The 26,637-nt window shown below is 46.5% G+C and overlaps 2 protein-coding genes and 1 pseudogene across 6 annotated transcripts in view; 1 reads left to right on the top strand and 2 right to left on the bottom strand.

The window, feature by feature from the left end:
• LOC128780591 (allergen Fel d 4) overlaps window positions 1–5,862 on the bottom strand; it is a 48,549-nt gene extending 42,687 nt beyond the window's left edge. The window contains exons 1-7 of one of the 5 annotated variants that reach the window (XM_053921657.2): window positions 5,695–5,861; window positions 5,203–5,339; window positions 4,378–4,451; window positions 3,595–3,705; window positions 3,172–3,269; window positions 2,945–2,990; window positions 1,758–2,011 (exon numbers count right to left, since the gene is read on the bottom strand). In XM_053921657.2, the coding sequence (XP_053777632.1) occupies window positions 1,950–2,011; window positions 2,945–2,990; window positions 3,172–3,269; window positions 3,595–3,705; window positions 4,378–4,451; window positions 5,203–5,339; window positions 5,695–5,781 (615 nt within the window). In that variant the 5' untranslated portion in view covers window positions 5,782–5,861 and the 3' untranslated portion in view covers window positions 1,758–1,949. Of the gene's footprint in view, window positions 1–1,757; window positions 2,012–2,944; window positions 2,991–3,167; window positions 3,270–3,594; window positions 3,706–4,377; window positions 4,452–5,202; window positions 5,340–5,694 lie in introns of those variants that run through there. The other 4 variants (XM_053921679.2, XM_053921663.2, XM_053921683.2 and 1 more) reach the window with 4 other exon arrangements.
• Window positions 5,863–9,909: 4,047 nt separating this feature from the next.
• LOC112306253 (major allergen Equ c 1) lies at window positions 9,910–25,685 on the bottom strand. The gene is made up of 7 exons (XM_053921688.1): window positions 25,515–25,685; window positions 25,025–25,161; window positions 24,190–24,263; window positions 23,410–23,520; window positions 22,982–23,083; window positions 22,762–22,807; window positions 9,910–9,970 (listed from the first exon to the last, which is right to left on the bottom strand). Exons 1-7 carry the CDS (start codon window positions 25,608–25,610, stop codon window positions 9,925–9,927), a joined length of 612 nt encoding a protein of 203 aa, XP_053777663.1. The 5' UTR covers window positions 25,611–25,685; the 3' UTR covers window positions 9,910–9,924.
• LOC128779641 (ras-related protein Rab-11B pseudogene) lies at window positions 10,048–11,202 on the top strand (annotated as a pseudogene).
• Window positions 25,686–26,637: the final 952 nt, after the last annotated feature.

Genomic DNA, 26,637 nt, shown 5'->3' with positions numbered 1-26,637 from the left:
AATTAAAAAGGAAAGCTAACATCAAATGTCATGGTGGAAAATACCCCATGGGACTTGACTGTGAGCTTGGTGCTCCAGTCCCTGAGCAAAGTGGCCCAAGAAGCAGTGGCATCGCTCCCATTGAATGGTGATTTCGCCATAACTTTCATCGATTCCTGGGTTATTCAATATCCTAGAAAATCAAATTTCAGACTGGAATGCAATATCTTTCTCCATGTGTGTCTTTACATGAAGTAATCCCTGACCTGGGTTGTCAGGAACAAGGCAGTGGAATAGGAGGTGCCAGCCCTCATGTCTCCATGGAAACACCTATTTTAACAGCCACTTGTAGGCTAGAATATCTTAAAGTTATGGGTGTCCAGGAGTACAACGGAGAGGACCTGCCATGCAGGTGAGGCAAAAAAATCAAGGTTTTGATCCACTGAAGGAGGTAGAAAGGATCCCTGGCTGGTGAGGCTCAATGAATTGATTGCAGGCCTGGGACAAAAGGGTCCTCAGTCCCATACCCAGTCAGGGCACATGCGTGGGTTTCCAGCCAGGTCCCCAGTAAGGGGTGAATGAGAGGCAACCTCACATTGATATTTCTCTCCCTCTCTTTCTCCATCTCTTACCTTCTATCTAAAAATAAATAAAATCTTTGTAAACTAAAGGTAAGAAGCACAGTGTCACTTCATGCTAGTCAAGCCACCCAAGATAAAGAGCACTGGCATCTCTGGAAGAGTGTTAGAAAGCAGAATCTCACATGCCACCAAGACCTGCTGATTCAGAGCTCGCAGTTCATCAGGGTCTCCAGGTGATTAGTATGCACATTCTGAGAAGCTCTGCATTATTGCCCACACAGGGGTCCATAAATGATATTTCCTGTTGTCCTCTGTGTTGTTTAAGATTTATGTGATTGGCGTCATGCTGCACGTATGTGTCCTCAGCAACTGTTTTGAGATCAAACCATGCTAATATGGATCTAGTACATTCCCTTTAATTTGTTGAGGGAAATGGCATTTATGTTGCTGATAATGAAATCTGTTAGGAAATGCAGCACCAGTGGCATGGACATAGTGCAATCTTGTACAAAAGGCCCTAGGGTTGGGGATGGGTGGGGGGGGGGGAATGTCCTTCCCAAGGGAAATCAACCACTGTTCATGGGTATAAGTCTATGTGTTACATACCCAGGAGAAAACAATGTTGTTCAAGTCCTGTGGCTTCCATATCAATGAGAACCCTCAAAGTTGTCCTGCCCGGCAAGGGTACTGTTACATTGACAGGGCACCTATACAGAATGGGAAGGGTCCTCCACCACAATTTGAATTGAATTTTATATTCTTAATATATTTAGGGACCCTAGATCTCACAGAAGATGTGCACAGGAGATACAGGTGGTAGTGAGGAAGTTTTCTGACACCCACTCCCTCCCAGCCTGGGAGTGTAGAGAAGCCAGGTGTGGAGGCCGGGTCCTGACACATGGCACCCTGGGTCAGCCTCACAGCATCTGTCTCTCAATGCCTCACTGAGAAGGAGAATTCCAGGATGGGACAAAATGTGGGGCAGCTCCTTATTGCCTTTCTCGGGCCACTAACAAACAGGCAAATCAAGGGCAGGCAGCGCTTACAGGGACAGAGAATGACCATGGAGGTCTGAAAATCCTCACACCAGGAAGATTCTGAGAAGCTACAGGACCATTATGGGAATAGGGACAAGGAGCCCCTCATTGGTCTGCTGTCAGCACCAGGTCTCTCACTTGCACAAACACAGACGCACAATTGACTGCAATAAACGTGATTTATATAGCAGGTACAAGAAAGTGGTATTCACAGTAGAGTTCTCCCAGGAATGGCATAGAGAGTTGGAAATTTGGAGAAAACCTTTGATTCTTGGTGAGTTGAGTTCCTAGACATGTAGAGAAGATCCTGAAGATTCAGAGATAATGCCTTCCTGGACCACAGTGCTGGAGATCAGGTCAAAGTACTTGTCACAAGAAGACATGGGGATCGTGGAAAGAAGCATTCACTCGGGACTAAGTAAGGAGATGAGAGAAAGCAGGCAGAAACTCATTAAGCACTTCCTGGACTGAACTGAAGGGAAAGAGAGTTTCCATTAAGAGAACAATGGTGAAGATGCAGGTAACAGCCTGCTCTCTCACCCATACTACTTTTGAGAATATGGGAAAAGAGGGCACTGGGGAATCACTGTTCCTTTTCTACTATGTTCCCAGCTTATACTTCCCTAAAATGGGTATGTGAAAAACAGCGAGGACTCAGTGGAGGACGCCAGGCTGGTTTTGCCATCCTCAGCATTAAAGACTTTGCAGAATTTTTGATAAGCCAAGAAAGAATGGCAACAACTATAGTTACCATTTTGAGATGCTGGCTTTATGCAAGCACTACTTGCTAAGACGTTCACTTATGTTACCTGAAATAAGCCCCACAATATAGCTGCAGGAGGAAACACATGAGGATATTTTGCAGGTGAAGGACAAAGGGAAGGTCGACCTCCAGGTCAGAAGTTAAGGATGTGCAGAGATCAAAGGAAGACCGTATTACCATAAATTGGAGGGTGAGCCCAAGGACAAGGCCTTGGAAGATGGACAAGACCCAGGAATGTATTCGAGTTTCACACTCACACCCTGCTACTCTTGCCTGATTTCCAATATTAAGTGCTCATGATTTTAGGACAGTATCAATTTCCGAGGTCTTTTCTGCAGCAGGACATCCACTCAGTGACCCTGTGAGGTGCACGTAGTTGTTTCTTCCTTTCAGTCATGATGTCATCTGCTCTAAAGCTCATGAAGGAGTGGCTCCTGAACCACAACACCCAACTCCAAATTTCAAGCTCACCCCACAAGCTTCCTCACCAAATGTCCTTTTTGTAACCTTTGGGCGTAAAGTGCCACTAGTCACAGAGGGCAGTGACATCTGGGTCCGCCCACACCCCATTAGACATCACCCACCTGGAGGCCTAGGCTCCAGGGCTCCCTCGGGCTTGGAGACAGCGATCTGTAGGGGCAGAACACAACAGAGTCAAACAGCAGCCCCTTATTTCCCAGCCAGAAACTGAATGAAATTTTCTACAGTAGGGCAGGGGGGACCCATTGCAGGTGTTACCTTCTCTTGCTTTTCCCAATCAGTATCAAAGGGACTCAGGAAGAACAAACCAGAAAGAGGTAAACTTACCAGCCTTGGTGAAATCCAGTATGTTTTCCTTCTGAATTCCACGGTTTCGGCAAATTTCCTCAAACTTTTCCTTCACTTCTGGACTCACATCTGGGGTTCGGGCTGTGGGAAGAGTGACAGTAATGGCTGTGACATTGTGTTGGTCATGGAGGCCCTTGAAGCAGGGGGGGCACATGATGGGGATGGATGGCACTGACTGGTGCTTTAGGCAGAAGTGGGGGAGGGGTTTTAGCCTGTGTTGACTTTGACATTTTTGGACATCCTTCTGCTCGAAGAGAGATTTCATCACCTTCCCATCACTGAGCCTGTGGGTTACCCACAGTGAAGACCTCTCTTTGGGGGAGAACAGGTGGACCAGGAGAATATTGGGACAATCTTTGCATCTTCAGCCCATTCCGAGATGAATATCAGCATGAGAATACTCTACCATGCAGCTCTATCATATCATTTTTTTTCCCATTTTGAAAATTCATGCAATGAAAAATAACATATTCATTGTAGACTGCTTCAATTATGTAAAACGTATTGTATCCATCATCTGTGGAGGAAACAGAACACTGGTCTTAGGTCCATAAAAAGCAAGTGAAACTCTTTACCTATTTTTTTTGACAAAACTAATTCAAGTGCATATCCTGGAAGAGGTGAAGGTGATATTGAAGCCTGCCATTTGCCTCCAGGGCTTCATCTGGTGACTTCTAAGGGTGGAAATGAGAACCAGTGCTATCGTGATTCCTATTGGTAATCCAGAGCTGCACCTGTCCTGTATTACTTTCCCTGAGGCTCACCAACCTCCCTCGGTCATGTCTGACACCTGTGTGTCTCTGTCCTTTCTAGGAGCCTGCTGGTATTACAGCATGTTACCCTGTCCAGCCAAGGTGCTGTGGCAATGGACTCCAAAAGCCATCAGAGTAGGCATGGAATCAGAAGCTCTCCAAACAATTTATTTTTTTAGTGGGCCACTTTTCTCTTGTTGCCAGGGGTACATAGGACCACACGGCCATCTTATTCTCATGGTTATATGCCAGGCCTTGCCTTTTACAAGCAAGGTTCCCCCAAACAGTGGGAGAAAATTGGCTATTCAATGGCATCATGTATACTACTTAAATAACAGGAATCAGAAAGGGATCTCCATCCTAAAGGTATTGTGATTTATTAAATTTCTTGTTGATGGAAATAGAATTTACAAAGACTTTTTTAAATGTGTACTTACAGTGAACACCATATACACCCTTCTCTTTTGTTTCATCAACAATGAAAGTGAGTTCACCACACACTCCGTTGACGCTGTGAAACACAATGAGCTGATTGGTGTCAGTGAGATACTGAGGGGTTGACTCCCTCCCACTCCACCTGTAACCTGAGTGTGCCATTTCAACAAACTATTAAAAACCTTTCATAAAATGTTAAAGGACTCTTAATTTCCTGTTTTACTTTATTGATACTTAAGAATGAGTCAACTACTGATACCACTATTCCTCTCCCACCACTTCCCGCTGTCACTACTGCCACGGCTACCTGTCTACATACTTGGCTGAGGGCTCAGATGTGCCAGCACCTCAGATAAATGCTGTACAAACATTGCCTCACTCAGCCATCGACACACACACACACAAAAAAAACCATAGGAGACAATTATGATTATTTTCTTTTACCCAAAGGGTAACTGGCATGAAAAACGATAAAATTCCAAGTTCACACAACCAGAAAAAGATAGTTTCGCGAGAGAACCAGGCTCTTGATCCCCATCCTATGTTCTTCCTAAACTACATTGTCATACTACATATGATTTGATCCCCTCTGCCCTAACTCCTCTACTCCCAGTTAAACCTATTCTTGTCAGCAATTCTTATCTCTGAGTCTAAAAATCTTCAGGTTGATCACATGGAGGATCAGTGCCTGATAAGGGACTCTGATTTTGACACAGCCCCACAGTGTAAGTGCAACAGGAATGTGCATGATTGGGGGGGGGGCGGCGGAGGGGGGAACTCTAAGATGATACTCACCTTCTGTCCCCAAGTAAAAATGCCATACTCACTTTTTATGGAATTTAAATAACACAGAAGAATTATCCAAGACCTGGATGTATTCCAGAAACAATCTCATGCTCCCATTTTCTTCTATCATTTCCCTCACTTCCGAGCCCCAGAGAATGGTATACCACTCCCCTGAAACCTGCAATAAATCAGTAAAGTGATTGGGAGAGAAAAGAAGACCTGGGACACTACATGAACCCTGTCTCCTTGAACTCTGGCCCCTGGGTCAGGCCTTATAGTGACGATGTGAAGATGGAATTAGAACTCAGCTGGACTAGCACCCCACATAGGGCTCTTGCCACTGTCTCTGCAGCGTGAACGGAGGTCCCGAGGGTTGTCATCTTTCCACATGGTACAAGTGCTCTTGATCCAAGGTCAGAAACCACCCCCTTGGTCGAACATCAAAAACGCTCTCTCTCCAGGAGGGCTACCTCGCTTCAGAATCCACCAAACCACCCACAAAGTCTAACCTCCCTACACTTTCCCAACTCTACCTGTGACAGGTCGAAGTTGCATTCCACGACATCATGGTGGGAGGCACAGACCAGGGTCAGCCCCAGACACAGCAGCAGCAACTTCATCTTGGGAGGGATGACACCACCTCAGTTATGCTCACTGAGAGTGAGTTTTTCCCTGACAGTGGCTCTGTGCCCCACGCCTCTGCCTTTATATTACCCTCTGGGCCCAGTTTTCTGTCCAGGTGGGGAGACCTACCTTTCCCCTCCCAGTAAATGGACAGTTTGTATACATTGATGGGAGGCCAAGACTGTTCCTGTGCATCTCATCTCTTCCAGAGCTATTTAGTGACTTGAAGTGACTCAAAACACACACTTCAAAAAAAGATAGTGGATGCCATGAAAGGCTGCCATTTGGAACCAGATTTAACTGTGAAATCAGAAAGCCTATTAAGTGTGGAAAGAATGGAGCACCACTGTGAATTGGGTGTGAGGACATCCCAGGTTCCACTGCACATGGTGGGAGGCAGTTGGTGAATCACTCCATTGTAACCAGCCTCAGAAACAAAGAAACTGTGTGTACCAAAGGTGACAGTACCTGTCAAGAATCATTCTAATAGTGCCAATTAGAACAGGGCTGGTTAAATTAATGTATGGAAAGTACTTTGTCTGGTATTGAGCACATTTTAACTCCTTTTCCTTGTTGTCTGAATTCAACCACAATGCACGAACGAATGTTTAGTCACTACCTACACCTCGCCATATGCCATATGTCTCTCGGACAAGAGGAGAGATGCAAGATGTCATCCATACTCACACTTTTTTCTGCAGGCTGATGAAGGAACCCAACTGAGTGGGACAAGTCTGGAGCACTGTGGGTCAGAAAATGGGGTGCTGCCTAGGAGGTGGCGTCAGAGAGAAACTGTTAAAAACACAGGCTGTCGATTCATGTAGACCTGGGCTTCATTCTTATCTGGGTCCTTGAAAGCCATGAGGAAAAACAACCTCTCAGAACCTTGGGGTCCTGTTAAAGGGGACAATCATACCTGTCTATTGATGGCTGTAGGGACTCAAGGGGGCAGTGTATGTAGTACCCTCAGACTAGTGTGTGGTACTGCTGTGCTGGTGGGGTAAGAGAATTATTCTTGGAAAGGAGTGTCTTCAGCACAGCCAGGGGTTTCAACAATATGGGGAGAAAATGCAGACAATTGTAAGTGAATAAAAAAATAAATTAAAAAAAAATACGGTGTGGAGATATGGAGAGCATGTGGGGAGTAGGTTCCTGGTGAGAATAATGTTGTGATTGAGACTCCTGTGCCCTGAAACGTTTTCTTAGGCTCTGCCGAGGAAGAAATGCCAATGGGCCACAAAATTAGTCAGTACAGAGCTTTATTGGGGTTTGCACACCTGAGCGAGGTTCCCTGGTCCACAGAGCGGGGCCAGGGAAGTTGTGCCCCAGCAGGGAATATGGTGGGGTTTTATGCACCAAATTCTGGTTGGCTCTCTACGTGAGGGCTAGGGATTGTTCTCCTTGAACAAAGCGGCATTCCATCATTGGTGGTTCCCTGGTTTGATGTCAGCCATCTCTTCCGGGTTGTAGTTTGGCTGCCATTTTGTCCTACCCCACCCATCCTGACATGCCCACCTCTTTGATAGGGTAAGGGGCACCGTGTTTGATCTGGCTACTTCCAGCTGTCCTGGGGGCATAGAGAGGAGGGGCTAGAGGTCAGCTGTTTCAGGTTTGTCGGGGAAAGGCTAGTAGGTTGGGGTAGAAGTGTCCCATACTTGTGGGTTGAGGAGGGAAGGGGAAATAGGCGGAGCTGGAGGAGTTGGATTTTCTCACAGTGGAAGGATAAGGGAGGAGGAAGGGGTAGGGTTTCACATGACCTGGAGAGTGGCGCCTAGTAGTTGGAGAATGTGCCTTCCTAGAAGCAGGATAGGGCAGGAGGGTATGACGAAGAATGAATGGGAAAAGGGAAAGCCATCTAGACTGCAGTTAAGCAGAGTTCGCCACAAGCGAGATGGGGTCCCGTCAACCCCCATGACCGAGATCTGGGAAGGAGTAAGAATTCCTGAAAAAGAGGGTAAAACAGAGTAGGTAGCCCCCATGTCCACCAGGAAAGGGATGGACTTACCCGCTACCTGCAGTGTTACCCTGGGCTTGGCGATGAGGGTCTTTGAGTCTGGGCCACTTCAATCATCTAGGAGTCCAAGAAGTTCCAACGTGGCCAGGGAAGAGTCCACACCTTGATCGGCTAGTCCCCCACATGGAGGCACCAGGGGCGAGCCTCTAAGGGGACAGGCATCCCTCCAGTGGCCAAGCTGTCGTCAATCGGGGCAGGGCTTTGTTAGTGGCCAAGGTTGAGGACACTGGCAGGTCCAGTGTCCTTTTGCAGCACTTGAAACAGGCCCCCAGTGGGGCGTTCTTCAGCCAGGACTTACGCTTCTCCCCCGTGCCAGTGTTTGCCGCCGGCTGCAGGGCTGCTAGCATGGCTTGGGTCTGCAGGGCCACCTTTTGCTGTAGGCGTGCCTGGCGGGCAGCCTCAGCCTCTGCTTCCCGATTATTGAACACCTTAAATGCCATATTTACCAGATCACGGATGGGGGTTTGGGGGCCATCCTTGGCCTTTTTAAATTTTCTTCTAATGTCTGGGGCCAACTGAGAGTTAAAGTGAGTAGCTAAGACAGTGGACCCAGCATTAGAAGCCGGGTCAAGGTGAGTATGGAGCATCATTGCCTCGGTTAATCTGTTGAGAAATAGGGCAGGATTTTCTCCAGGGCCTTGGGTGACTTCTCTGAGTTTATCGTAATTGACTGCCTGAGATGAAGGGCAAGGGGAAGGCAGAGCCCTCCTTTTGAGAATTACAGTTGTTAGGGGTGGAAAGAGCCTAGGCGTTTCTCAATTGAAGAGAGGTCAGTTAGTGAGAAGGGGACATGGACCTGAACAATACCTTCTGCTCCTGCCACTTCCCAGAGGGGGCAAATATGGGAATCTAGGGGCTCTAGATTCAGGCGAGAGCAGGTGTGTGAGCTGACTAGGGAGGAAAGGTCTTCAGAGGGAGGGGAAGAATCCGGCTGAGAAGGGAGGGCCAGGGCTGGATCAGGCTGAGGGGGAAGGGCCTGGGCTGGAGTAGTCCTTGGCAGGAGCTGATAAGGAGGAGAAGCAAGATCTTCAGGGGAATCAGAAAAGGAGGAAGGGGGTTCTGGGGCAGTGGGCTTAGGAGGCCGTATGGGTCAGAGTTCCCTCAGGCCAGGAGAACCTGAGCTGTGGAGCACTGGGCACACAGATCAGGGCGGGAGTGCAAGGACCAAAAGCCCTGAATGTATGGGACCTCAGACCATTTTCCAGTTCGTCTGCAAAAACTATCTAGGTCAGTAAGGGTAACAAAATCAAAAGTACCTTCACGAGTCCAGGTTTCACGATTATCGGGCTGATATAATGGCCTGGCCGTTAGAAAAATCAGCTGTTTTCACTTGAGGCTAAGATCAATAGCTGGCAAATTTTTCAGGAGGCACCCTAGAGGTGACTTAGAGTTTGGTTTGGACTCCTGCCCCCCATTCCTGGTCCCATGAGGATGAGCAAGTGGGAATCGGCATCCCTCAACTCAAGTTGCTGATCCGGTCTGGTAAAAATGAGGATCTAGGCCCAGGGACGTCTCCTCTGGTGCCTAGAGCCCCTCAGCAGAGGGAGAGCAGCCTCTCCTGGAAGGGTCACCCCAATGCAGCACTGCAATTTGGTGGGACAGCAGTCTCTCCCAGGAGATGGGGGCCCGGAATCAGTGTTTGGGGACCAGAAATGTAAGGGCAATGGCACTTACCTTGGTTCTTAGTCCAGACTGGTGGGGTGGCCACGAGGCCTCCTCAGGGAGTAGGGAGAGGAGTGGTCTTCAGCAGACAACAACTCCTCCCGGGTTTTGGCACCAAATGAAAGGTTTTCTTAGGCTCCACTGAGGAAGAAGTGCCAATCAGCCACAAAATTAGGCAGTACAGAGCTTTATTGGGGTTTGTGCACCTGGGCGAGGCTCCCCGGTCCGCATAGCGGGTCCGGGGAAATCGCACCTAAGCAGGGAATATGATGGGGTTTTATGCACCAGATTCTGGTTGGCTCTCTACGTGGGGGCTAGGGATTGGTCTCCTTGAACAAAGTGGCAATCTATCATTGGTGGTTCCCTGGTTTGATGTCAGCCATCTCTTCCGGGTTGTAGTTCGGCTGCCATTTTGTCCTACCCCTCCCATCCTGACATGCCCAGCACTGAGGCTTCTTAAAAGCTATGGCTCACTTCTGACTTGTGCCAATGGTCCATTTCTGCACCCCCTAGAACAGAAAGAGGCCTGTGTCACAGGAGTAGCTGGTCACAGGCTGGTGAACATAGAAATTGTGGCATCCCATCTATGGCCTGCTCCAAAGTCCTCCCGGCCCCTTGTGTGATCCTGCTTAGTTCACACTGAACAGATACCCAGTTACTAGTATTCTGAGGTTTGAATATCCTTAGACATAGCGGTTGGGCTGGAGGTGTCCTGCTTCTGAGATAGAGGAACTGAAGTTGACAAATGGTGTCAAAGAATGTGCACTGCCTTTTGTCTTGTTGATTGTCTCTAAGAACAGATGGCAGCCTCTGAGCAACCAGGGTTGCCAGATGAACTGGGCCATGATGCTGAGGGGATGGCCTTCTGCCACTGTTGCCTATTCCATCTCTGACCCATCCTACCCCCTCCTGACTCTGCATCAGTATCAGAGCACCACTTTGTAACTTTCTCTTTCCAGGCACTCTCATGATGTGCTCAAAGAAAAACTGAGAAGTGGGCTGGATCACCAGAACAATGGGACCCGAGGAGGCTAGCACAACTACCTATTCAAAGTGGGGCTCATCGGGGATGCAGGTGTGGGGAAAGGCAACCTGCTATACCGCTTCACCCACAAGGACTTCAACCTAGAGAGCAAGAGAACCATTGGCATGGAGTTTGCCACCTGCAGCATCCAGGTGGATGGCAAGAACATCAAGACCCAGGACTGAGAACCACTGGCCACAAGGGCAACTGCACCATCAGCTTGGCATAGTACTGTGGTGCAGTGGATGCACTGCTGGTGTATGACATCGCCAAGCACCTGACATAGGAGAATGTGGAGAGCTGGCTGAAGGAGCTGCGTGACCAGCTGACAGCAACATCATCATCATGCTGGTGAGCAAGAAGTACGACCTGTGACATCTGCAGGCCATGCCCACTGACGTGGCCTGTGCCCTTTACAGAGAGCAAGTTGTTCTTCTTCCAGACCTCTGCCTTGGACTCCACCACTGTACAGGAAGCTTTCAGGAGCATTCTCACAGAGATCTAGTGAATCATGTCACAGAAGGAGATTGCAGACCACACAGTCCAGGACGAGTCCCCTGGCAACAACGTGCTGGCATGAGTGTGCCGCGCTCTACCAATGGACAGAAACTTGCCCAGCTGCAGTGCTGCCACAACCTGTTAGCGCCGCCTGCCTCCTCCAAGCGTGCATGCACATCCTTGCCCTTCACCCGCCCATCACCTTGTAGTTTCACCTGATCTGAATCTCTCTCTCTCTCTAACCAATTCCCATCCTCCAACTGAGCTCTGCACCATCAGCTGGGGCTTAGGAACAAGGGGAGTTGAGCAGCAGCTCTTGTCCCATCCCCCTCCTCCCAGGAACACTCAAAGCCCAGCTGCTGCATCTGTTTTTGGGGGTCCCAGTGCACCTGTGGGCAGGGTAGGGAGGTTGGTAGGATGGACAGGGCCAGCAGAGGCAAAGGATGTGTGCACCAAGCAGGCTTTTTCAGCATCCCACATACACTCCAAGGAATGATGATCTCGCTACCTCTCTGGCCACTTGTCCTGGCTGGCCTTGGTCCCCACAAAGAACCCAACTCTGGGCTGAGGCATGAAGAGAAAGTGAGTGAGGTGGGCAGAGACAGACTCCCAGCATCCGACTTCCCACATACAGCCAGCACCAGCACATGCCATTGACCTCGCGTTTTCTCCTACATGGGTGAAGTCAGCTCAGCTCCTTCCTGTAGATATATGCTAGGAGACGACCCACCCACCATTCATTGCTGAGCACAGTACATTATCCACCCCTCCTGAAGCCCTTTTATGTCTCGTCTCCTTGTCTGGTCACAAACCTGTTTCCCAGTAAAGCAAGATCTCAGTGTTTTGTATATAGAAAAATAGTAAGCGAGAGACAGAGAGAGAAGGAGAAATGAAGTGATGTGCCACAGAATGTTTTCCTACCCAGGTTTCCTTCTTAACGCCCAAATATTCATTGAATTTTTGTATCTCTCAATATAAGGTTTCAGACAATTGCTTGGGAAACAACTTATGTTTACATTTAATATAAAGCAATGCAACATTTTTAAACATCTGTGTGGAAAATTTCATTTATATGCCAAATAAAGGGGTAGGATCAGAATCATCAGCCAATGTGATTGTGTCTTCGACATTCTAAGAAAACCATCATAGGCTTGTGGAACACAAAGCAACACGGTTGGTGATTGGTGATGAAGAAGCAGTGTGGGAAGCCTTCTGTGTGAGAACATTACCTTACTGTTTTCAATCAGGCACTTTACGTGTTTTACTTGGATGTAGGAAATTGTTGGGAGTTTCGGTTTTGTATAACACATTATAACTTTTCTGACTTAAACTACCAAGCGTTGGTGAGGAACAGAAACACTGGAAGTCTCCCTCACACCTGATGGAAATGTAAAATGGTATGATCACTATAGAAAGGTAGGGGAGCTTCTTCCAAGAATTAAACAAACACCTATTATGTGACCCAGCCATTCCTCTCCTTGGTATAACCCAAGAGAAATGTGAACATATACTCATGAAGACGCTTGTACATGAGCGTTCAAAGGAATTTTTTTGCAATTGCTGAAAACAAGGACCAAGAAAAAGTCCATCAACAGAAATGAGTAAATATTTGGTGGTATGCCCATGCAAGGAAACAAGGTCCAACAATGAGGAAGGAAGAGGCAATTGATAAACACAACATGAAAGCATGTCAGAATAACTATGCTGAGTGAAAATAGGCAGGACAACAACAAAGTACACACTGAAAACTGCATTTATATAATCTCTGCAAAACGCAAATTCTAGACACAGAAAGGGGACTGGTGGTTGCCTGGAGCTTTGGGTGGCACAGAGGGAGGGAGGCAGGGATCACAAAGGCACAGAGGAAACTACAGGGAAGGAAGGGTAAACTCACTGTCCTGACTGTACTGATGGTTTCATGGTTATCTCCCTCTACAAACTTATCAAATTTATACCTTCCTTTCTTTAAAGCTTTATTTATTTATCTATCTTCAAGGAAAGGGGAAGGGACTAGGAATTGAACCAGCAACCTTGGGTCCATGGAGCAATACCAAACCCACTAAGCCACACTGGTCAGGGTGAGGATTATATTTAAATATGTGCAGCTGAATGTTGATTGTACCTCAGTAAGCTACTGTTAACAATAGGAAATGACTTTGCACTTAGGATTTGCACATGGAACCTCTGATTCTTATAAACGTGATTTTTCATTTCTGATATTGATCAGGGAAATGCCTATCTTTGGTAGACAGACCTAACCCAGCCCCACACTGACACAGGCCTCACACAGGAGGCTGGGATGAGGCCTGGGCCTTTAAAGGAGATGCTTCTTCCTAAGTTCCTAAAGGCAGAGGAGTTTGCTGTGTCCAACTGGGGACTCCAAAGTATTCACACACCTCCAGCTGCATCCTACTTGACCACCAGACCCTGGTCCAGATTCTACACTCACCCACATGGGCCCTGAGTTCTGATAAGCAAATACTGGTGTTTCCAAGACACATTTGTGGACTGAATCTAACACCCACACACTAGATGCACATTCTGTCAACACAGGGCCCCTACAGGCCCTAACACTAACCTTTGCAACTCCAGCCAATGTGCAGAGACACACACATGCTAAAAGCATCCCTTGGGGAGGCCTGTGGGAGCCTCATACTTCCCTGTTTCCCCACAGCCTCCTGGGGCTGTCTTTTCCTTCATACTCTACGCCCAGCTCACTTCTCTCACCAGCAGAGAGTTTGGGGAAGCCAGCACAAGTCCTAGGCTTTCTAAAAGAGGCCTCTCAAAGTGTTCCATGGACTCCTAACACCAGCTCAGTCTCGGCCTCAGGACACCTGACTCTTTCTTAGAGCACCTGCTAGAAGGCAGTTGCGGTTCACATGTTCAGGCACCAAGAGACCACAGGCCTCCTGCAGATGTCCTCGGAGCATGAATTCAGGCTCTAGGTAATACCCACTCCAAGTACATGCCCAAATACATCGGAGATACACCTGAGCCAGGGGTGGTGGAGAGGTCATCTGTAAGGGGCCCTAAGCCATTCCCTGGAGTCTCTCTGAGTACCTGGGCCAATATGTGATCATCCACCTGCTATGACCCACACCCAGAGCGCTGTGCGGGGCAGCTCCAGACACCCTATCACCATGGCTCCACTTCTTTGACTCTCCTTTAGAGAGAAGAAGCAAAACCAATGCATCCCATCCTTACATGGATGTGTTTCAACTTGGCTGCACTTTTGACCACCCAGAGAGCTTTAAACAATCCTGGTGCACATGACATAGGCATGTTCCCATGCCACTGGTCACATAAGTCACAAGGCTTTCTTGTGCAGGTCTGGGAGGCCCACTGTTGAAGTCAATGCACGTGGATGGCCTCTGTGTATGAGACTAAGAACTGTTACAGGTGTTGGCCACGGAGGGAACAAAATCAACACCTTGGCTTCATTGCACTTACCTTAGGGGAAATGGGTACAGGTTATAAAGAATTAAGATGAGAGGTCATTCAAGGAACGTGGGAAAAGAGAACTGCCTAATGCTTGGGGCTTAGAGGAGTCCTCTGTGTGAGGTGACAAACAGGGATGGAATGTTGTGGGTTGGGGAAGACCTGCAGGTACCTGAGGCTGAGTATCTCACAAGAGTCAAGAGACCTCAGTGCTCACAGGTGTCTGAGGGAAACTGTATATAACAACTCAGGTGTAACTGACCCCTGGGAATCCGAAGGCGCCTGTGGGAAGCCAGGTAGGTGGGCCATGGCTGCTTGTGTTGCCGACCAGTTCTTCTCAGGCAGTTCTCTCCTCAGCTGGCAGGCACGACCGTCCTCTGTCTTTCTTTACCAAGGGGTCAGCCAGCAACCGTCTATTCCTCCAGGAGCCAATCAAAGCCATCAGAGGGCATTTGTGAGCAGCAGAACAATGTTTCAAAAGCCCTGACTTTTAAGAACAACAGCTGGTATCTCATGGGTGGCAGAGACCTATTTAACATAGTATAACATTTGAGAGCCACATGACTAGTCCATAAAACTTGTACACTCTGACTTCTGGCTGAGATGGAAGCACAGGTGTATACACTTTGTCTGTATCCATGACAAAAAGAATGACAACAACAAATTTAAATACAACCAGAAATGACAGAAGTCCAACAATTAAGGAGTTACAGAAGAAACATTCACCCTGAGTGGTAGAACGGTTGGAGACTGTCAGCCGGGTGCAGAGGACTCAAGGCAAGGAGGCAACAGGTAGACCACGCCCGGTGTCAGCTGGCAGAGTGGGCAGTCTCACATTTCCAAGCAGATGAACCAGAGGGATAAACTGAGGAGCAAGAAAGACTGTGCAACCCAGGTTCCAGTGCAGGGAAATAAAGTCTCAAAGCCTCAGACTAAAAAAACCTGTAGGTGTTGAGGTGGTGGAGGGAAATCCCAGTCTCTAGGATAGTTTGTTTCAAAGACCTACAAGGTCCTGAGACATACACAAACCTCCCCATCTGGGAATCAGCACCAGAAGGACCCAATTTGCTTATAGGTAGTGAGGGAAATGACTGAAAGCCAGCCCAGAGATGAGCAGTCCTTATTGTTCCCTCCTGGGCCACTCCCCAGAATATGGTAGCAAAATAGAGGAAAAAGCGAAGGTTATGAAAAGTGAAATATGGGAACCAAGAGTGAAGAGAAGGAAACCAACACTCAAATCAATGGTTTAGACCAGAATAAAAAAATAAATATTCAAGCAGAACAGAATGAAGAAACAAGAATTCAGTAACATGAGGAGAGGCTTAGGAACATACAGGACAACTTTAAACATCCCATCATCCAAATCATAGGGGTGTCAGAGGAGAAGAGGAGCAGCAAGGAATTGAAAACTTATTTGGAAAAAGAATGAAGGAGAACTTCTCTATTCTGGCCAAGGAAATACACTTCCAGGAAGTCCAGGAAGCTGAGAGAGTCCCAAAGATTTTCGACTCAAGGAAGCACACATCAAGGCACATCATATTACATTACCCAAGAGTAAAAGGAAGAAGAGAATCTTAAAAGTAGCAAGACAAAAGGAGACAGTTACCCACAAGGAGTTCCCATAAGACTATCAGCTGATTTCTCAAAGGAAAACTTACAGGCAAGATGGGGCTGGAAAGAAGTACTCAAAAGTCATGCAATGCAATGATCTACATCCAATATGACTCTTTCGAGCAAAGCTTTCATGTAGAATGGAAGGGCAGGTAAAGTGCTTTCCAGGTAAGGTCAAGTTAAAGGAGTTCGTCATCACCAAGCCTTTATTATAGGAAATGTTAAAGGAACTTATCTCAGGAAAAGGAGAAGATCAAAAGTATGAACATTAAAATGACAACAAGCTCACAACTCTCCACAATCGAACCTTAAAAAAAAAAACAAACTAAGGAAACAACCTTATCAGGAACCGAATCACAGAATGGAGATCACATGGAGGGTTATCAGGGGGAAAGGGGAGGGGAAAATGGGGAAAAGGTACAGGCAATAAGTAGCATAAAGTGTAGGTAGGAAACAGAGGGGCAGGTTCAGAATAGTATAGGAAATGGAGAAGACAAACACTTATATGTACAACCCATGGACTTGAACTAAGGGGGTGGAGAAATGCAAGGGGCAGGGCATGTGCAGGGTGGAGGGGAACAAATGGGGGGAAATGGGACAACTGTACTAGCATAGCCCATAAAAGACATTTCTTTTTTTTTTTTTTAAGTAAGACAACAGCTGGTATCTTCTTGATGGGCCTGCTCCAGGAGGAGACAGTGTCAACTCAAGTGTGCCCTGGGATGAGGTCCTCAGCTGGCAGATCTCTGAAGCTGGGAAGAGAGATCTGGAGTCTCCCGTGTTGCCCTTGAAATGCCAGATAGCTTCAGGGTGTCCTGGCTTGACATTTACCCAGGAAGTTTATTTGACAGTTATCTAAGAATCCTACTTTCAGCTTGAAAATCATTGAAGGGGAGCAGTAACAGGGCAACTTAAAAAGATTTCCTGAGCAGTGACAAGTGTGGCTCAGTTTCTTGGGCATTATCCTGCAAAGCAAAAGGTCACTGGTTTGATTCCCGGAGAGGGCACGTGTCCAGGTGCAGGTTCCGTTCCTACTCAGGGTGCATATGAGGAAACTGATCCATGTTTCTCCCTCATGTCCATGTTTCTCTCCCTCACCTTCTCCCTCTATCCGTTTTAACAAACATAGATAAATATATTCTTTAAAAATAATATCTCCTGAATCTCACAATTCGATACTTTATTGTTCATTTTGTAGAAGGCGCTCTGAGGAGTACAACTTGAGACACTCATGTATTTGGGGGACAATGAAGCGCAAATCTCCAGAGGAAAGAGCAGTCAGCAGAATGCCATGGTACAGAGGAGAGGCCAGCAAAGTCCTTCTCTGTAGGCCTGGGCAGGAAATACCCGCATTTTTTTCCTCTTGCAACACAAGAGGAAAAATTAAGGCATTATATAGGTACTAACACAATAATAAAGAAAATTTTCACATTTTTGATAAAATTCAAAATAGAACATTGACTACAACTTTTTTTGGAAACACAGATGTATTAATAAGAGGAATGTACTCTTTGTGAATAAAATTTTTGTAAATTTGCTCCATTGGGGTGGAAAATAGTGTTCCTAATACCATTTACTGGCAAATAGGCAATACAAAAATAGTCAGTGGGTTGGACCTTAGTTCTATACCAATTCCAGGATAGAAACTATGTTTGGAATATTTACGTATACCTGTTGGTTCTGGCTAAAGTTACAAGGAGAATTAAAAAAGAGAGAGAGAGAAGCCGAAGTGTCAGAACAGGTATTTTTACACTCTCTGTAACAATATGACCATATATGTATAAAACCAAGGGTCTACAAAGTATTGGAACTAATTTCATTACAATGATTGAAAAATTCGTCAACGTTGCTAAAGTATTCAACTTACAAAATCAACAGCATTTCCCTATAGCAGCAAAAAACTCATGATAATACCTAATCGTTAAAAAACAAACAACCTTTTCATGAACATGTTGCTAACAGAGAAAAGGAAGCTCCTGCCCCTTCCAAAGCATAGGCATTGAACACACACAAAAAAGAACAGTTGAAAGGCGTAAAAAGCCACACACCAAGGACATCTGCATGCCACCAATTGTTCCCCGGTCGAACATTGTGGCTCAGGAGGCAGCCTAAGTCTCCGCCCCCAGGAGACACAGGCTTCACCAACTGCCATCATCGTGTCCTCCTGTCCATGAGGGAGCCATGAAGAAGACGGAGGAGAACGGCACATGTGTGTCCATTGTGGGTGTCAAGGCCAACAAGCACCAGGCCAAACAGGCTGTGAGGGAGTTCTACGACACTGACGTGGCCAAGGCCAACAGCCTGCTCAAGTCTGATGCAGAGAAGAAGGCATATGTTCACCTGCCTTCCAAGTATGATCATTTCAAAGTTGCCAACTACATTGGGCTCCTCTAAACTGAGTCCAGCTTGCTAATGCTAAACATACAAACTTTACACTGTGGAACAAATAAACCGGGGAAAGTACATAGCAATTAACAACCAAGAATACACAAGAAAACTACCAAGGAGAAAATGTTACATTCTAAGAAAGGACACAGAAGATGATCTGAGAATGCTGACAGACACGGGGCTCATTGGTTTTGGTCCAGGGAGCTGTGTGTCAGATGTCTGACCCCCAGAACTGCAGGACAATAAACTCGGCATTTTGGCCTCTAAGTTCCTGGTGATTTACTCCTTCACCATCAAGAAACTACTGCAGGACCCATTTCTCCCATCCAGCTGGATGCCAAGACCAGAGCTTCCTCACTGTATTTCTGATGCACAGGCAGAGGGAACTCTCAGAAGGAACTGAGCATGTATGTCCTAGTGAGCAATCCCATTCACAATGGCCTGCGTTTGGGATTTATTCTGTGGTGCTCTTTGCAACAGCATTGTTTCTCTTTCTTTAACCAACTCAATTTATTCTCAATTCTAAGAATGTGTTGATGGACAGATTGGTGATAGCAGGGTGATACAGAACTAAAAATTAAAAAGAAAAAATTTAGCATTTAAGTGTCATGGTGGGAAATACCCCATGGTGTGCGGGGGCTCCTCCCGTATATCCCCCGAGCTGCCACAAATGAGAGTAAGTCTACTAAGACATGATCTGCTTGCAGAGGAGAGGTGGACAATCTCTCAAAGAAGAAGGGCCAAGAGCCTTTTCCTCCATGGGCTTTTATTAAGTTCATTTTACACAGGAATTCAGGTAAAGCTCATAATCATTGTCAGGTAGTAAGGATCAAACAATAGATAACATATAAAGAACTTGAGGGCTTATTCTGAGTTACTGTCAGTTAATTAAAGGGCTATAAAACTTTGGGAAACAAACTCATTTCAGGCCTGGACCCTTATCATTTAAGCTGAGGGTATAAACAAAGCAGGTTTCACAGGATTGTATGCATTCCTTCTTAGGCCAGATTCCCCTGGGAATCTGCCCTTTCCAGCACAGGACTGCACCGCCCTCTGTCATTGTTGCAGGCTTAAGTCAGGCAGGGGAAGTAAGGCAGACAAGAGGTTAGGAGATTTCTTGCAGACAGAATGAGGACTCAGGCTATGTCAAAGCCAAGGGGCGAGGGTCCATCATCCCTTTTCTTATAGCCCCCCAAGTCCTTCCCTGTGGGCCTTTTTCATGACCATGCCTGTCTTAGGTTGTTCCTCCCTTGAGGAATGTTACCCGTCATTGGCTAACTGGTCAAACTCAGGGTAAAGCATTGTAAAGTAAAGTGGGCAGGGGCAGCGCCCTGGCCAGGGAGATAAGCTTTGTCTCCTTAGTCGCTTATGGTCCCAACTCTGACTCAGCTTTAACCATGGGGGTTACGGCATCTGAAACCAGGCAGGGCAATTCCAACACCATGAGACTTGACTGTGAGCTTGGCCCTCCATCCCTGAGCAAAGTGCACCAAGAAGCAGTGGCATCACTCCCACTGAAGGCTGATTTCGCCGTAACTTTCATTCTCTTTCTGGGTTATTCGATATACTGGAAAATCAAATTTCAGAGTGGAATGCAGTGTCTTTCTCCACCTGTGTCTTTCCATGAAATAATCACCAACCTGGGTTGTCATGAACAAGACAGTGGAATGGGAGGTGCCAGCCCTCATGTCTCCATGGAAACACTTATTTTAACAACCACTTGTGGGCTAGAATATCTTAAAGTTATGGGAGTCCAGGAGTACAACTGAGAGTTCCCACCACTCAGGTGAAGCAAAATAATCCAAGGCATTGATGCACTGAAGGAGGTAAGAAGGAGTCCTGGCTAGTGAGGCTCAATGGATTGATTGCCGGCCTGGGAACAAAAGAACCTCAGTCCCATACCCAGTCAGGGCACATGCCTGGGTTGCAAGCCAGGTCCCCAGTAAGGGGTGAACGAGAGGCAACCTCAAATTGATGTTTCTCTCCCTCTCTTTCTCCCTCTCTCACCTTCTCTCTAAAAATAAATAAAATCTGTTTAAAATAAAGAAGGTAAGAAGCACAGTGTCCCTTCATGCTAGTCACACCACCCAAGGTAGAGAGCACTGTCATATCTTGGAGCCTGTTAGAAAGCAGAGTCTCACAGGCCACCAAGACCTGCTGACTCAGAGCTCGCAGTTCATCAGGGTCCCCAGGTGATAAGTGTGCATGTTCTGAAGCGCTGCATTTTCACATGCACAGGGGTCCATAAATGATATTTCCTGTTGTCCTCTGTGTTGTTTAAGATTTATGTGATTTGCATCATGCTGCACATATGTGTCCTTCAGCAATTGTTTTGAGATCAAACCATGCTAATATGGATCTAGTACATTCCCTTTAATTTGTTGAGGGAAACTGGCATTTATGTTGCTGATAGTGAAATCTGTTAGGAAATGGAGCATCAGTGGCATGGACATAGTGCAATCTTGGACAAATGGCCCTAGGGTTGGGTATGGGCTGGGGGGAGGATGTCCTTCCCAAGGGAAATCAATCACTGTTCATGGGTATAAGACTAAGTGTAACATACCAGGAGAAAACAATGTTGTTGAAATCCTGTGACTCCATGTCAGTGAGAACCCTCAAAGTAGCCCTGCCCGGCAAGGGTACTGTTACATTGACAAGGCACCTCTACACAATGGGAAGGGTCCTCCACCCCAATTTCAATTGAACTTTATATTCTTAATATATTTAGGGACACTAACATCTCACGGAAGATGTGAACAGGAGATACCAGCAGTGGTAAGGAAGGTTTTCTGACACACACTCTCTCCCAACCTAGCGGTATAGAGAAGCCGTATGTAGAGCCTGGGACCTGACACATGGCAAGCTGGGTCAGCCTCAGAGCATCTATCCCTCATGCTGCACTGAGAAGGAGAATTCCAGGATGGGACAAACTGTGGGCCAGCTCCTTATTGCCTCTCTCGGGTCACTAACAAACAGGCAAATCAATGGGCAGGTAGCGCTCACAGGGACAGAGAATGACCATGGAGGTCTGAGAATCCTCAAACCAGGAAGATTCTGAGAAGCTAGAGGACCATTGTGGGAACAGGACCAAGGATCCCCTCATTGGCCTGCTGTCAGCACCAGGTCTCTCACCTGCACAATCACAGACACAGAACTGACTGCAAGATACATGATTTATTGATCAGGGAGAAAGATGTGTTATTCACGGTAGAGTTCTGCCGGGAATGGCATAGACAATTTGAAATTTGAAGAAACCCTTGATTTTTGGTGAGTTGAGTTCCTAGACATGTAGAGAAGATCCTGAAGATTCAGAGATACTGCCTTCCTGGACCACAGTGCTGAAGATCAGGTCAAAGTACTTGTCACAAGAAGACATGAGGACCGTGGAAAGAAGCATTCATTCAGCACTAAATAAGCAGAGGAGAGAGAGCACCCAGAAACTCATTAAGCACTTCCTGGACTGAACTGAAGGCAAACAGTGTTTCCATTACAGAGAACAATGGTGAAGATGCAGGTAACAGCCTGCTCTCTCACCCATACTACTTTTGAGAATATGGAGAAAGAGGGCACTGGGGAATGACTCTTCCTTTTCTACTATGTTCCCAGCTTATGCTTCCCTCAAATGGGTATGTGACAAACAGCGAGGACTCAGTGGAGGACCCCAGGTTGGTTGTGCCATCCTCAGCATTAAAGATTTTGCAGAATTTTTTATAAGTCAACAAAGAATGGCAACAATCATAGTTACCATTATGAAATGCTGGCTTTATGCAAGTGCTACATGCTAAGATTTTCCCTTATGTTACCTGAGAAAAGCCCCACAATAGAGCTGAGAGAGGAAACACATGAGGATATTTTGCAGCTGTGGCACAAAGGGGAGGTCGACTTTCAGGTCAGAAGTTAAGGATGTGCAGAGATGAAAGGAAGACTGTATTACCAGAAATTGGAGGGTGAGCCCAAGGGCAAGGCCTTGGAAGATGGACAAGACCTGGAAGTGTATTCGAGTTTCACACTCACACCCTGCTACTCTTGCCTGATTTCAAATATTAAGTGTTAATGATTTTAGAACATTATCAATTTCCGAGGCCTTCTCAGCAGAAGGACATCCACTCAGTGACCCTGTGAGGTGCACATAGTTGTTTCTTCCTTTCAGTTGTGACATCATCAGCTGTAAAGCTCATGAAGGAGTGGCTCCTGAACCACAACCCCCAACTCCATATTTCAAGCTCACCCCACAAGCTTCCTCACCAAATGTATGTATTGTACCCTTTGGGCGTCAAGCACCACTGGTCATGGAGGGCAGTGATATCTGGGTCACCACACACCCCATCATACCACACCCACCTGGAGGCCTGGGCTCCAGGGCTCCCTCGGGCTTGGACACAGTGATCTGTAGAGTCAGAACAAAGCACAGTCAACCACCAGCCCCTTATTTCCAGGTGAGAAACGGAATGATTTTCTATGGTAGGGTAGAGGGACCCATTGCAGGTGTTACCTTCTCTTGCTTTTCCCAATCAGTAACACAGGGACTCAAGAAGAGGAAACCAGAGAGAGCTAAACTTACCAGTATTGCTTACATCCAGTATGTTTTCTTTCTGAATTCCACGGTTTCGGCAAATTTCCTCAAATTTTTCCTTCAGTTCTGGACTCACATCTGGGGTTCGGGCTGTGGGAAGAGTGACAGTCATGACTGTGACTTTGTGTTTGTCATGGAGGCCCTTGGGGCAGAGGGGACAGATGATGGGGACGGATGGCACTGACTGGTGCTTTAGGCAGAAGTGAGGGAGGGGCTGTACCCTGTGTTGACTTTGACAGTTTTAGGATGTCCTTCTGCACAGAGAGAGATTTCATCACCTTCCCATCACCAAGTCTGTGGGTAACCCATGGTAAAGACCTCTCTTCAGGGGAGGACAGGGAGCCCAGGAGAATATTGCGACAATCTTTATAACTTCAGCCCTCTCCTATGTGAATATCCCCATGAGAATACTCTACCATGCAGCTTTATCATATCGGTTTTTTTCCCATTTTGAAAATTCATGCAATGAAAAATAACATATTCATTGGAGACGACTTCAATTATGTAAAACGTATTGTACCCATCATCTGTGGAAGAAACAGAACACAGGTCAGTACTTCTTAGGTCCATGGGAAACAATTGAAACTCTTTACCTATTTTCTTTTACAAAACTAATTTAAGTGCATATCCTGGAAGAGGTGAAGGTGATATTGAAGCCTTCCATTTGGCTCGGGGTCTTCATCTGGAAATGACAACCTGTGGTATCTTGATTCCTAGTGGTAGGAAATCCAAACACACCTGCACCTCTCCTTTTATTACTTTGCCTGAGGCTCACTAACCTCCCTCTGTCATGTCTGCCAACTGTGTGTCTCTGTCCTGTCAAGGATCCCGCTGGTATTACATACCAGCACCCTGTCCAGCCAAGGTGCTGAGGCAATGGCCTCCAGAAGCCATCACAGCAGGCGTGGAATCAGAGCTCTCCAAACAATTTCCTGTTTTAGTGGCCAGTTTTCCTTTGTTGCCAGAGGTACATATGACCACACGGCCATCTTATTCTCATGGTTATATGCCAGGACTTGTCTTTTACAAGCAAGGTTCCCAAAACAGTTAGAGAATATTGGCTATTCAATGTCCTCATGCATAGTACCTAAATAAGATTAATCAGAAATGGATCTCCATCCTAAAGATATTGGGATTTAGTAAATTTTTGTTGATGTAAATAGAATTTACAAAGACATTTTTAAATGTGTACTTACAGGGAACACTGTATACACCCTTCTCTTCTGTTGGATCACTAATGAGAGTGAGTTCACCACACTCTCCGTTGATGCTGTGAAACAGAATGAGCTGATCAGTGCCAGTGAGATACTGAGGGGTTGCCTCCCTCCCACTCCACCTGTAACCTGAGTGTGCCATTTCAACAAACTATTAAAAACTCTTATTTTTAGAGTTAAAGGACTCTTATTTTCCTGTTTTACTCTATTGCTACTTTATGATTGAATCAACTATTGATACCACTGTTCCTCTCCTGCCACTTTCCACTATCACTACTGCCCCAGCTACCTGTCTACATACTTGGCTGAGGGCTCAGATGTGCCAGCACCTCAGATAAATGCTGTACAAACATTGCCTCATTCAGCCCTCACACAAAAAAGAAAAAACCCGTAGGAGACAATTATGATTATTTTCTTTTACCCAAGGAGTAACTGGGGTGAAAAGAGATAAAATTCCTAGTTCACAAAACTAGAAAAACATAGTTTCACAAGAGAGCGAGGCTCTTGATCCCCATCTTATGTTCTTACCTAAACTACATTGTCACACTACTTATGATTCAGATCCCCTCTGCCCAAACTCCTCTACTCCCAGTTAAACCTATTCTTGTCAGCAATTCTTATCTTTGAGTCTAGAGGATCTTCAGGTTGATCATGTCCAGGATTAGTGCCTGATAAGGGACTCTGTTTTGGACACAGGCCCAGAGAGTAAGTGCAACAGGAATGTGTATGATTGTATGTGTGTGTGGCAGGGCAGGGGTTGTGAGGAGCTCCTAGATGATACTCACCTTCTGTCCCCAAGTATAAATGCCATACTTACTTTTTATGAAATTTAAATAACATAGAAGAGTTATCCAAGTCCTGGATGTATTCCAGAAACAATCTCATGCTCCCATTTTCTTCTATCATTTCCCTCACTTCTGAGGCCAAGAGAATGGTATACCACTCCCCTGAAATCTGCAATAAAACGGTGAAGTGATTGGGAGAGAAAGAAGAAACAGGACACTGCATGAGCCCTGTATCCTTGAATTCTGGCCCATGGGTCAAGCCTTATAGTGACGATGTGAGGATGGAATTAGAACACAGGTGGACTGGTACCCCACATAAGGCTCTTGTCACTGTCCCTGCAGTGTGAACGGAGGTCCCCGAGGGTTGTCATCTTTCCACATGGTACAACTGCTCTTGGTCCAAGGTCAAAAACCACCCCCTTTTTCTAACATCAAAAACTCTCACTCTCCAGGAAGGCCACCTCGCTTCAGAATCCCAAACCACCCCCAAAGACTAAACTCCCTACACTCCCCCAACTCTACCTGTGATATGTCCAAGTTGCATGTCACGACATCCTGGCCCTGTTGGTTTTGGGCACAGACCAGGGTCAGGCCCAGACACAACAGCAGCAGCTTCATCTTGGGAGGGATGACACCACCTCAGTGACGGTCACTGAGAGTGAGTTTTTCCCTGACGGTGGCTCTAAAGTCCACACCTATGCTTTATATTCCTTCTGGGCCCAGTGTTCTGTCCAGGGGGGGCCCACCTTCCCCCTCCCAGTAAATGGACGGTCTGTATACATTGACGGGAGGCCAAGAGTGTTCTTGTGCATCTCATCTCTTCCAGAGCTACTTAGTGACCTGAAATTACTCAAAACACACACTTCAAAAAAGCATAGTGGACGCCATGAAAGGCTGCCATTTGGAACCAGATTTGACTGTGAAATCAGAAAGCCAATGATGTGATGTGAATGGAGCACCACTGAGAAATGGGTGTGTGGACATCCCAGGTTCCACTGCTCACGTGGTGGGAGGCAGTGGATGAGTCATTCCATTGTAACCAGCCTCAGAAACAAAGAAACTGTGTGTACCAAAGGTGACAGTACCTGTCAAGAATCATTCTAATAGTGCCAATTAGAATAGGGCTGGGTAAATTAATGTATGCAAAGTACTTTGTCTGGCATTGAGCACATCTTAACTCCTTTTCCTTGTTGTCTGAATTCAACCACAATGCATGAACGAATGTTTAGTCACTACCTACACCTTGCCATATGCCATAGGTCTCTGGGAGAAAGGAAGAGATAGAAGATGTTGTCCATACACACACTTCTTTCTACAAGCTAATGAAGGAACCCAACTGAGTGGGACCAAGTCTTCACCAGTTTGGGTCAGAAAAGGGGGTGCTGCCTGGGAGTTGGCATCACAGAGAAACTGCTTAAAACACAGGCTGTGGATTCATGTAGATCTGGGCTTCATTCCTATCTTGGTCCTTTGGAAGCCATGAGGAAAAATTGAATCTCTCAGAATCTTGGTGTACTCTTAATGGGGACAATCATACCTGTCTATTAATGGCTGTAGGGAATCAATGGGACAGTGTATGTAGAACCCTCAGACTAATGTGTGGCACTGCTGGGCTGGTGAGGTCAGAGAATTATTCCTCGGAAGG

Source organism: Desmodus rotundus, chromosome 1 (assembly GCF_022682495.2).
Source record: "Desmodus rotundus isolate HL8 chromosome 1, HLdesRot8A.1, whole genome shotgun sequence".
Taxonomy (NCBI): domain Eukaryota; kingdom Metazoa; phylum Chordata; class Mammalia; order Chiroptera; family Phyllostomidae; genus Desmodus; species Desmodus rotundus.
The sequence above is the reverse complement of the archived record's forward strand: the minus strand, read 5'-3'. Positions and strand labels throughout refer to the sequence as shown.